At 41.4% G+C, this 13,208-nt stretch overlaps 1 protein-coding gene across 1 annotated transcript in view; it reads left to right on the top strand.

Moving 5' to 3' along the window:
- Positions 1 to 4,328: 4,328 nt before the first annotated feature.
- Positions 4,329 to 13,208, top strand: part of LOC126184573 (acylamino-acid-releasing enzyme-like) — a 134,521-nt gene continuing 125,641 nt past the window's right edge. Inside the window, exons 1-3 of the mRNA XM_049927007.1 lie at positions 4,329 to 4,759; positions 4,840 to 5,063; positions 5,459 to 5,625. Of these exons, the coding sequence (XP_049782964.1) occupies positions 4,718 to 4,759; positions 4,840 to 5,063; positions 5,459 to 5,625 (433 nt within the window). The 5' untranslated portion in view covers positions 4,329 to 4,717. The remainder of the gene's footprint in view (positions 4,760 to 4,839; positions 5,064 to 5,458; positions 5,626 to 13,208) is intronic.

Below are 13,208 nucleotides of genomic sequence, written 5' to 3'. Positions count from 1 at the left end.
CATATTGCCATTTTCATCCATCACAGCCCTACACTTGTTTCTTCTGTCTCCAAAGCAATGTCTCACACATTTATAGGCCTTGTCGATATTTCCCTTGCTCATGTTGTCCTCAACTGAAATACAGAGATCAACAAGGTATTTTTCTCTTGCTTGTTTTGCCTCTCTGTTGATTCTGTTTTTCAGACTCTTGTATTTCTCTTGGTCTTCCTTCTTCACAGAATTTTTTAATTTCCTTCTTTCTTCCATCATGTTTAGTAGGTCATTAGTGATCCATTCCTTCCTTTTCTCTGTCCTTTCTTTTCCTATTACTTTTTCTGCTGCTTCTAAAATACCAGTTTTTATTTTTTCCCAGCTGCTTTGGATGTCATTGCAGCCCTGTGTATTTGTTTTCTTGTCTGTTTCTAGTTGATAGTGCTTCAGTGTATTTTCATTTTTCAGGTTTGTCAAATCCCATTTACATGTACTTCTTCTTTTAATGTTCTTGAACTTTAGTTCAGTCGTCATCATAACGAGTATGTGGTCACTTTCCACATCACAGCCTGGATATGATCTGCTTTCCTTAACTTGGTTTTTAAATCTTTGCTTCACTAATATGAAGTCAATTTGGTATCTGTTAATGTCACCAGGCATTTTCCAAGTATATCTTATTCTTGGATGATGATTAAAGAAGGTATTTGTAATGCAAAGTTTATTTCTTTGGCAGAATTCTACAAGTTTATCCCCTCTTTCATTTCTTAATCCTAATCCAAAATTCCCTGCCACATCCTCTTCTTTACCTTCCCCAACAACGGCATTCATATCTCCCATGATGACAAGGTTTTCAGCTCCTTTAATTCTGCCAATTACTTCTTCAAGGTGGTCATACATCATGTTGATTTCATCATCTTTGTGCCTCGTAGTTGGCATGTATACTTGGATTATGATTTTGTCTCTTGGTTTAGTTTCCAATCGGACATAAATTATCCTCTCACTATGTTGAACAAATCCTTTTACTCTTAACCCCATCTCTTTATTGAGGATAATTCCCACTCCTGCAATTCCGGGACTGTCTTGTGCTGTTCCAGTGTGTATGATTCTGTAATCCCCTGACCAGAAGTCGCCAGCGTTTGGCCATCTCATTTCTGAGACTCCCAGTACATCAATATCCATTCGTTTCATTTCCATTTTCAAGTTTTCCAGTCTACCACATTTAAGAAGTGAGTTGACGTTCCATGTTGCTATCCTTCTTACATTATTGCTTTTGGGTTTTGGTATCTCTTTAGTTGTCCCCGCCCGGAGATCCGAGTGGGGGACTATTTTACCTCCGGAGAATTTAACCAAAGAGCTTTCCATCATAAGCTGTTGATACTTGGGATACCCGCCCGGGTCTTTAATGGAGTGGTTTCCCGTTGCCTTCTCCATTCTATGCCGTTGGCCACCTTGTGGCTCCTCCGCCTTTAGGAGCAGTTTCCCACCCCAAGGGCAAGAGAGTGCCCTTCCTTCTAGCCGCTCATCCGCCCTCCTAGAAGGCCGTTGGCACTTGATAGAAGGTAATCTCCTTATCCCGGGAGATATTGTGTGTATGTACAGCTTATTCCGCTGAAAGCAAGAGAATATAAGCACATACCTCATGCATGAGAAGCATACACTGCTAAGCAATAACATTATGCCGACTGCCCACCGCGAACCTGGATGCCACCTGGTGACATTGCAGGCACGTGGCGTGCAATGAAAAGTATGTAACCACAGCAGAAACGGTTGGGGGTTCACCCTAACGAAGATATGGGCTGCAAATGGGGAAATCCACTATGATAAGCGACTTTGTCAAAGGATAGATTATTATTAAACAAAGCATGTGAACGAGTATCTCGAAAACGGCGAAGCTGATCGAATGTTCACGTGCTTCTATAGTGAGCATCTACAGAAAGAAGTATCAAGGCAGTGAAACTACCACTAGGAGTTAAGTGGTTGGATTCCACGACTGCTGGCCACGGTGGCCGTGTGGTTCTAGGTGTTTCAGTCCAGAACCGCGTAACTGCTACAGTCGCAGGTTCGAATCCTGTCTCGGGCATGGATGTGTGTGATGTCCTTAGGTTAGTTAGGTTTAAGTAGTTCTAAGTTCTAGGGGACTGATGATCTCAGATGTTAAGTCCCATAGTGCTCAGAGCCATTTGAACCATTTTGACTCCACGGCTCTTCACAGAACGTGAGGTTCAGAGGCTTGTCTGCTCTGTAAAGTAGGATGGCATCTCTGGTGAAAGAGCACAATGCTGGTGCACATGCAAGTGTCCTGGAGCACATCGTTCATTGTACATTGTTGAAAATGCAACTCAGCAGCAAACCAGCCCTACATGTTTGCATGTTGATGCAACGACATCGTCATTTGCGATTGGAGTGGGCACAGAACCATCCGGATTCGACTGTCAATCAATGGAAACGTGTCGGTTCTTCAGGTGAATCAAATTTTTGCAACACTAGGTCGATGGTTGTCTCCACAAACGCCACCATCAAGCTGAACAGTGGCTCCAAACGTGCAGCGCGCCACTGACCCATTCTGCGCATGCTGTTGGGAGCAGTATTATGCTACAGAATAAATTCTCCTGCAGTTGCGTATGACCTGTGATAGTAATCGAAGACACGCTTACAGCTGTAAACTACCTGCATACCTTCATCGTTGACGTCTTCCTTGACAGTGATGTAATCTTTCAGCAGTATAATAGTCCGTGTCTCGGAGCCAGAACCGTGCAACAGTGGTTTGACCGAATTCGTGTGATGTAAATTCTAAGAAGCCCATCTGGGTCGTTATCGGGCGCAAATCAGCGACCCGTTATTTACGTGAATTAATGAGCTGTGCGAAGACATCTAAAGCCACATTCCTCCACAAACCTACCAAGAAACTGTCGGACCTGTGATACGCAGAATCAGTGACGTATTTCGTTCCAAAGAAGGACAAACAAGTTACTAAGAAGTTGGTTATAATGTTTTGCCTCATCAGTGTATGTTTCTGTTGTCTCCTGTTATTATCATATCCACTTTCCTTGACACTTAAAAAAGCTATGGATTCTAACAATTGACCCATTCTCTCGCTTCACTCGCTTTTTTAGTACAAGCATATTTTTGTGAATGTAATTATTTTTGCTTCAAAAGCGTATGTGTTGAAGATTGATGGCATTTGTGGATCAGATTTAGCGACAGTTGATGAATTGGTTTCTTCTCTGTTGGGATGCCTTTTTATTGCTTTTAATGATTTATTATCATGTCTATGTAGACTTCCCTTAAGTTACAGCTGTGGTGCTTTATTTGGTGCGTTAAAAAATGTAGGTATTACATTCTATATAGGTTTCCTATATTCCACATTCACTGATTTGAATGTACCGGACACAACCTCTTGTTGTTGGGTAGACATATAATGTCTTTCTACAGAACGTCATCTCCTTTGATGTGTACTGGCTATGTTTTATAATTAATGGAAAACGACAGTATTCAGTAAATATCTGTACGTCACAGGGGATTGGTAAATAAACTGCCCTGTCAAGTACTGTTTCATACCTCCCAGGGTCCTTTGGAAAATACGTAATGACAGATGCTGTGTCGTTGTCAATTATTGTCGATTTTCGTGGCGCTACATACACTCCCTTCTGTGGAAACTATGTTACAGATCAATATTAACGTTAGTATTTGCACTCATTTGATATAGTGTACAGAAGTGTCGCTTTCTGGTCGCTTGGGGTGCTGCTATCGCTGTGAATAAGAAAAACGAGACGGAGTGTCGAAAAGATTATATTAGACAGTGGCAGCACTTTCTGAATCATGTCTGGCTGCAGGGTGGCAACACTGTCCCCTGCCACTGTCAATATCAATCAAAAAGTAATTGTAATCGAAGTTAAATGTGAATTTGATCAAAAATTAAATGAAAAGCAAAATCTCTTTGTTTATGTATGAACATTTTTTATTATTTTCTAACATTTATTCAGTTTTTTGTTTGTGACCAAGATAAGCAGTACGTCATTAAATTCTCTCGAGACATACAATCAGTAACACCTCGAGACCAACTGGTCTTGATAGCCGAAGATTTTGGAGTATACGGCTGTGAGTGGCCGCTCACAGATGATAATTAATGCGTAGTTGTTATGCGGTAAAATAAAAATTTTAGAAGAAATACTCTTATTTACAGGAAAATACATTTTGTTTATTGTCATTTACATGAAACCTGATAGACAATGGCAGAGGAAACATAAAGCGAATATTCATACAAAATTTCGTGAAGCTACAGAGTTCTAATGACACCAAAACACTCCATTACATGAAAACATTTGACAGAGGAGCAGAAATGATGTGGACATTACATCATCCCGTCCACCTGTTCTGTTGGCAAGCGTTGCATTACCTGCGTACACATTGTTTGTCAAAGATTATCTCTTTTTACTTTGAGAGGTAATTTATGATTGTTGCAGAGGATTTGTGTCACCGGGATTGGGCGATAGTGTCTGTGACCGGGAAATATGATGTTGAGTTAAGCGAGGTGAATGACAGTAGTTTACCAACAAAAGATAATTGGATTGTCTCGAGTGTAACAAAGATTTTGGTTGCCGGTATTTGGTGTTAGTTTCATCAGCCGGCTGCTTGGAAGGTGTCTACGGACGAAAGTTAATGAGGTCGTTATCTAATGAGCATTGTTCTGTAACGGCTTGGGCTTTCGTTATCTATAGAATAAATACCTGCTGTCCGTAGTTACTGTATGCAGTTCCTTAGTCGTGCGCTTGGCAAGATGGAATCGCAGGTATCGTCGAGTTATTTTCCTTTTGCTGTAACCGTAAGTAAAGTAACTGACTGACGCTGACTAAATATTCTGTTATTTAGATCGATAGAGTCGTAAATGTCTACAAAACAGTTGCCCATTACCCATCGCTTACATCAGCAAGGGTTTTAAAGTCGTTGGTGGGTGGTAATGGTGTCACTGTGCTTTCATCATGGTCACAAAGGAATCTAGAAAGAGGAAAATCGATAAAATTTCAACAAATGTACATCGTGGACGTGTCATTGCAAAACCCCACAGAACTGGTGCCGGTGGACACTACGTTTGAGTAAGTTGTAATGTTTTCAATGTTAGCTGTGTATTATGCGATTACATTATTGTGTTTGAATTTTCGCTAAGGATAAAGTTAGAAAATTTTCCTATAATTGTGACTGCATTTAAGTGTAATTGCAGTATGGTTTGCAAGTCAACATAAAAGCAGATTCACTGAGTGCCAAGCTGTGCACAGTGTGTCCCATGTGCAGTATTAATTTTTTGTTCTCTAGTCTCTGTTTCCCAGCAGAAACATAGTGCATATTTTTGTTAGCTGTTATATTTCATATTTTTTATTGTTCAAAGTAAGTAGCTGGTTTCTTTGAAATATAATGTAGCAAATGCCAACAATTGGCTGATTTTGTTTCGTCACCAGATTAGCGTAACAAAAGGTTGAAATTATGTGTTTAGGTTATTGTCATGCATGTCAAGTTCGGAAGAGTTTCGTGCAGTTCTGCGAGAAGTCCCACAAGATGAAACTAAAAAGAAACAGTACCTTGAGGTCTGGAGGCAAAGGCAGTTATGGAAAAACTATGATTTACAGGCACTTGAAGTTCATGGTGATGTTTATGCTGATGGTAAGCTCCGATTGTATTCACAAGAACTGTATATGAAGTAACAGTGGCTTTAAATATTTTGTGTTGTCAGAACCTTAATTTATTGCGTGCAGTAGTTTCTTATATAAATAAGTAACTTAATATATGTGCTTTAAATTAGTTTCAATGATGGTAGCTCAGTGCTGTGGGTAAACTGTGTTGTACATGAATTTATGGTTATGCAGTGAGATAGAACAGTTGTGATAGCTGAGCAAAAATAATTGTAACATCTGTGCAGATGGTGACTTGATTGCTTTAGTCACTTGTGATCAGAATGGCAGGGAATCCAATGGAGGGCTAGAGTGTGCTAGTGATTCCCACTGAAAAATTAATTATAGTGACAGAATGGTCTGTACCATAGCCCTGAGTCTCGGTTTGTTTTGAAGGTAATAATTTAGTGTGTGATGGTGAAGTGAAGGAATTTAAATGCAAAATACATGTTGTGGTAACAGATTGATCTGTAGTGTAGCCTGATGTCCTTGTTTGTGTCATGTTTAGTGCACTTCACCTGTTTGACACATTTTTCACTGTAAGAACTAAAACTGCAAGACAAATTCAGGGAGACTGTATTAGACTGTGAACAAGTCTCAGACCAGTATGTTGATGCCTGTAAATTACACGTATCCTACATAATCCACCAGAATTGGAAGATTGTTCACTACTTGTAAGCATTTGTCCTGCGCCCATATTTGTGTACGTTTAGTGTCTCTTGTTATACCTATTTGGAGATGGATCATACAGAATTGAGCAGCATGCTACGATTGGACAGACAAATATTTTTCTGGCATCACTCCAATAAACAAAGTCTGCTATCTGTATTGTCTAGGATGGGATCTGTGATCATTCCATTTCACTTTTACGAAGCCATGTGTTGCTGCAATGTGTCAACTAAAAAGCTAAATATTCATTGTCAGGAACTTGCTGCTAAATACCGAGTGCTTCAAAATGAATACTGGGATTTTAAGGCTTCGTAACACTTATTACAGAGGTTTGCTGAAAAGTAATGTCTCCAAATTTTTTAAGTGAAAACTTAAACTTTCTTAAATGAAACAAACATTATATACATTCTACATCATTATTCTTCATGTCTGCACATCTGCAGCCCTCTGCTGCTAAATTGCTTCAAATTTTAGCATGTACCATGACGATGTGTGATGTAACTGTCAGTACTTGAGAAACAGCATGCTGTTAGAGTTCCTAACCACAGAAGGTGCCATTGATCATCCTCCATACAGTCCCTACTAGGCCACATCCAATTTTTCTCTGTTTCTAAAACTCAGAGAATACCTTCAAGGACTTCACTTTGATAGTGATGAAGCAGTGCAAGCAGAGGTGAGAGTGTGGCTCAGTCAATGAAGTAAAAGATTCTACAGTTACAGTATTGAAAAACTGGTGTCTTGTTGGGAGAAGTGTGTTCGTCGCCAGGTGATTATGTTAAGAAATAAATATATAGACGTGAAGAATAACAGAACGAGATTTTCACCCTGCAGCGGAGTGTGCGCTGATATGACACTTCCTGGCGGGTTAAAACTGTGTGCCGTACCGAGACTTGAATTTGGCACCATGCTTGGGTAGCTCAGATGGTAAAGCACTTGCACGCAAAATGCAAAGGTCCTGAGTTCGAGCCTCGGTCCAGCACACAGTTTTAATCTGCCAGGAAGTTTCATATCAGTGCACACTCTGGTGCAGAGTGAAAACCTCATTCTGTAAATATCTCTTAGACTGTGCTTAAGCCATGTCTCTGCAATATCCTTTCTTCCAGGAGTGCTAGTTTTGCAAGGTTTGCAGGAGAGTTTCTGTGAAGTTTGGAAGGTAGGAGACGAGATACTGGCAGAAGTGTGCAGAGGCTGTGAGAACGGGTTGCGAGTCGTGCTTTGGTAGCTCAGATGGTAGAGCTCTTGCCTGCGAAAGGCAAGGTCCCGAGTTCGAGTCTCAGTCCAGCACTCTGTTTTAATCTGCCAGGAAATTTCATGAAGAATACAATTGTAGAAAGTTAATAACTTTTTTTTTGCTTTCTGAATTCCCACATTAAAATTTGGAGGTATTACTTTTCAGCACTTCCTTGTACATTCAACCTTCCGTTATAAATAATACATCAAATGAAAGAGCAACTCTAGCTGCACCTGTGTGCAAGCTGTAAAGCCTACATAGTGCAGTTTGTGTGCCAACTGTGCAAACAAAATGTTGCTGCATGACTACGAAGTTTTTCTGGATCATGTTGTCCTCAGTGATGTATCGACATTTCACCTAAGTGGAAATGTGAACACAAATAATGTCCACATTTGGGAGTCAACAAATCCCTATGAGATGGTACAACTGTAACAACACTCCCCTAAATTGAATTTTTTTGTGCCATATTCTGGTGGAAAGTTTATGGGCCTTTTTTTTTGTGAAGCAACTGTAACTGATGTTTCTTATGTTGATGTGCGAGAACTGTAGCTTTTTCCTCAATTGGAAGAAGCCGAACCACAGAACTTCATTTGGAAGCAAGATAGTGTGCTGCCTCACTGGCATAACTCGGTATGCCATTGGTTAAACAATGTTGTATCTGACGAGAGGATTGGTCGCAAGAGGCCATATGGCAGAGCTCATTTCTCATGGCTTCTACGTTTGCCTGATATGAGCCATGTGATTTTTACCTTTGGGGATTCATAAAGGATCATGTTCCTCAGCCACCAACTGATCTATCCAACTTAAGAAACAGGATTGAAGCAGTTGTTGCAACAATTACTCCAGTCACAGTGATCATGGTTAGGGAAGTAGAATGGACGTATTTTACTAGGGACTGGAAGTGCATCTTGTGGAGTTTGATCTTGTAGTGGCACTGTGGCCAGTGAGGCCAGTGATCATATATGTGCCTGGTGTATGTTCAGTGAGCATTGCTGCTTTAGTAGGGGCCTATGTACAGTGATGGTGCTAATGTTGTAAATCCCATTTTTTTCTCTAAATCTTTGGACTGTGAATACTGAAATTTTTGATACAATATTGGTCAGCTTTTGTCATATATCGTCATAAGTCAATTATGTGAAACCCATCCTGCATTTTTCTCATGTTGTCTCCTGGAAACAATCCATCAGGGTAGCCAGGTACACAGTAAAAATTGACTTCCAAAAAGCATTCAACTCAGTACCCCACCTATTGTTATTGAAAGTACTATAATATGGGGAATGAAAAGAAATTTGTGACTGGATTGAAGATTTATTGGCATTGAGGAGGCAATATGTTATCTTCAGTGGAGGTTTGACAGACGTAGTAGAATTAACTTTTAGTGTGCCCCAGGAAAGTGTACTGGCACACTTGATATTCCTGTTGTATATTAATGATTTTGCAGATAATATGTAGCAACCTTAGACTTTTTGTAGACGATGCGGTTGTCTGTAATGAAGTACTGTTTTAAAAACTACACAAATTTTGAGTCTGATCTTGATAAGGTTTTAAAATTGCAGAAATCATTGGCAATTTACTATGAATAATTGCTACATCTACATACATACTCCACAATCCACCATACGGTGCGTGGCGGAGGGTACCTCATACCACAACTAGCATCTTCTCTCCCGGTTCCACTCCCAAACAGAACGAGGGATAAATGACTGCCTATATGCCTCTGTACGAGTCCTAATCTCTCTTATCTTATCTTTGTGGTCTTTCCGCGAAATGTAAAGTTATGCACTTAGTAAAATGAAAACACATAACTTTCTATTATTATACTGTCAATGAGTCACAACTGGAATTGGTCAACTCATACAAATACGTGGGTATAACACTTTGTTGGGATATGAAATGTAATGTTCACATAGTATCAATTGTAGTGAAGCAGGTGGCAGACTTTGGTTCATTGGTAGAATACCAGAAAAATGCAATCAGTCTACAAGGCAGTTTGCTTAACACTTGTGCAACCCATTCTAACATATTGCTCAAGTGTGTTGGACGCATACCAAATAGGACTAACAGAGAATATTGAATGTGTACAAAGAAGGGTGTCACTAATGGTCACAGGTATGTCTGACCCATGAGAGTGTGCCATGGAGATTCTGAGAAAATTGAACTGGCAGATAATTGAAGATAGTTGCAAACTATCTCGAGATAGCGTACTCACGGAGTTTCAAAAGCCAAGTTTAAGAGATGAATCTTAGCAGTACACCGTAACCCTCTGCCTGTCACTCCCATAGGGGACATAAGGACAAGATTAGATTAGGCAGAGTGCACACAGAGCAATTTAAGCAATCATTCTTCCTGCACTCCATACTTGAAAGGAACAGGAAGACATTCCAACAAGCAGTACATTGGGAAGTACCCTCTGCCATGCACTTCACAGTGGTTTGCAGGATGTAGATGTATAAGTGCTCCTATTTACAAAGCAAAAACCATAAATGCGTGTACTGAAGAATGAATTGAATTTAATTAACATACTAGCGGTTATTTGTTAAGTGTTTGTTAGCACAACAAATGGTGTTATTATAGGCCTACATTATGTAACAGGTGTAAAGCAATGGTACTAATGAAAAAAATCAAACAAGTTTGTGATATTGCATTTATATGATACAATGGTTTAGTGGAGAAATACTTATATTAAAATTGTCAGACCAGTCAACAGCATCTGGGGTCAGCACCAGGAAGTCATTTGCATTATGTGGACTTGATATTAGATTAAACTCCTGCAAAGTGTGGTACAGAGCATGGGCTTTTCATTGCAGTTAAAAGATGGATCACACACTTCATTCCACCTGAAAAGAAAATTCTTGCATGTACCTTGGTGTGAATGGATTCTGTTAATTGTCTTCAAATATGTCAAGACAAATCAAAGTCTTCTGGTTTAGTGTGGGTTTTCAGGTCAGATTGTACTCCTGGTGGTTCTTGCTGGATCCATATGTGTATATAAAATTATTTGCAAGGAGATCTGCAGCAGTTTTTATTGCTAGTTGTTTGGATTTTAGCCTGCCAAATGTAACAGTTGAACTATAGTCAAGGGATTTTCAGGGTCGACTGTATAAAGCATTAATCTTAGGTTAAGGTAAAAATTCAAGTTTAACCTGGAAATCTGCGTTGTATAAAGTTAGTACGGGGATGCCACTTTGTACCCTATAGAGTTGGTTTCCATTTGGATCCACTTGGCCTCTGCTGTCACGGTGTGCAATCTATATCTCCCTCCTTAGGAGCTGCCTATACATCTGCTGCCCTAACTGCCCTCCTTAATTAACTCCTCCCTCCTTTCTTCCTCCGTGGAGATTTTAATGCCCATCACCATTCATGGGGCAATGCTGTGTCATCTAGTCGGGTGCTGCTCATTGTCCGTTTTCTTGTAGACCACGACCTGTGCCTTCTTAATAATATTTGCCCTACTCATTATAGTGGCACATATCGCACTTTTTCTACGATTGATCTTTCACTCTTCTCCCTTCCATACAATGGTTGCCAAATGATGATCTTTGCGATAGTGGCTACTTGTCTTTATCTTGTTCCCTTCACACCTCCCACTGAACAGGTTACCCCATTGATCTTCCCATTGTGCTGATTGGTCTCTATATACTTCCCAGGTTGTGTTTTCACCTACTCTGTCAAGTTGTATTGACAGATCTGTCCGATAAGATAATGTGCACTTCTGGCATTGCTGTTCCTCACTTGATGGGCTCCGTTTGCCTCCTGCCAGTTCCGTGGTGGAGCATGGCCATTGCCACCACTATCTATCTATCTATCTATGATTGCCGTGATGCCTTGCAACACCTTAAGTGGCACCAATCCCTGACGGCCTTGTTAACCATTAAATGTCTTCTTGCCAAAACCCCTTACTTAATCATACTGAGCAAACAGATGTGTTGGGAATGCTTTGTCTCTGCTCTAGGTTCTTCTGTCCCTTTGTCACATGTGTGGATTACACCCTGCACTCTCCAAGGTAGTGAGTGGCAGTCTTAAATTCCGGACCTTGCCCTGCCAGCGGGCCTTTGTTCAAATGTGTCAGTTCTGCAGAACACCTCATGACCCATTTTGCAACAGCATTGGGGTCAGCCTGCTATCCAGCTGCCTTCTGTCTCGGGAAAGAGCAGGCTGAAGCTTTACCCCTTTTCAGGCAGAGTGGTTCAGTGAACCTTTTACTAAATGGGAGCTTCTTCTGGCCCTCTCTACAGCTCCTGACCCTGATTCCATCCATAACCAATTGCATCAACACCTTAGTCCTCCACAATGCCGATATCTCCTCCAGGTATTTAACCATATTTGGCTCCGAGGCATCCCCTCCCCCCACCCCCTCCCCCCCCAGTGGACGGACTGTATTCTGGTTCCTGTCCTTAAGCCTGGCAAGGATCTATCTTTCTTTATGTTAGTTACTGGCCCATTAGCCTGATCAATGTCTCCTGTAAGTTACTAGAACAGATGGTGCCTCGTCGGCTCAATTGGGTCCTTGAATTTCAGGATCCTTTATCCACTTACCAGGGTGGCTTTCAGGAGGGACAGTCTCTGATAGAGCACCTGCCTCGATTGGAAACTGCAGTTCGGCAGGCCTTTTCTCAATGTTGCCATCTTGTCGTAGTTTTCTTCGTAAGGCCTACGACACAGCTTGGTGGCATCACATCCTCCTTGTGTTCCATGAGTGAGGTCTTCAGGGACCCTTCTTGGTTTTTACTCATCAGTTTCTGTCCCACTGGTTGTTCAGAGTCCGGGCTGGCATTGTTCTCAGCTCTCCACAGGCCCTGGAGAAAGCATTCTACATGGCTCTGTATTGAGTGTCCTCCTTTATCTAATCACTATTAATGGACTTGTGACCACTACCAGACTGTTGGTCACCCCTGCTCTGTATGTGGATGATTTCTGTATTTGGGCTGACTCCCACTTGGTGGCTTCTGCGGAATGACAGCTGCAGGGTGCCAACCGGTGTGTTTCCTTGTAGACACTCTCGCACTTTTTTCAAATAGCTCACCTTAAGTCGAGGGTAGTGCATTTCTATCGCCATACTACAGTCCATCATGATCTGGAGCTCTGCCTCAATGCCCAACGTCTGACTGTAGTCCCCCAATTCCATTTCTTGGGTCTTCTTTTTGACAGCAAGCTTACTTGGTTGCGTCATATCCGTCATTTGAAAGTTGGTGGTTTTCGTGAGTGCAGTGGTCTTTGCTTCCTTGCCTCGTGGGTCGTGGTTCATTCGACTCTTCTCTGCCTTTATCGAGCATTAGTTCTGACTAGTCTGGACTATGGTTGTCAACTTTATGGATCAGCTGCCCCCTCCATGCTGCTTCTCCTGGACCCAATTTACCATTGTAGTATCCATTTAGCCACCAGTTCCTTTCTCACTACCCTTGTCGATAGTGTTCTTGTTGATGCTGGGATCTGTCCCTTCTCAGTTTTGTGGACCCAGCTCCAGCTTTCCTACAGTATCACTATCTGATCTTCCCCTACTCACCCCTCCTATTTTGTTCTATTCTCGGCTTCGGGCTGTTGCCTGCCTGCTACCCACCCTTGGTTGGGTTTACCGGTTGGGCTCTGCCTCCCGTCTCTCTGCTGTGACTTCCATCTCCCCTCCTTGTCCTCCTCCCCACGTTTTCTTCCAACAACCCGCCCTTGGTTAACTCCTC

The sequence above is a fragment of the Schistocerca cancellata genome, chromosome 1 (assembly GCF_023864275.1).
Source record: "Schistocerca cancellata isolate TAMUIC-IGC-003103 chromosome 1, iqSchCanc2.1, whole genome shotgun sequence".
Taxonomy (NCBI): Eukaryota; Metazoa; Arthropoda; class Insecta; order Orthoptera; family Acrididae; genus Schistocerca; species Schistocerca cancellata.
The sequence above is the reverse complement of the archived record's forward strand: the minus strand, read 5'-3'. Positions and strand labels throughout refer to the sequence as shown.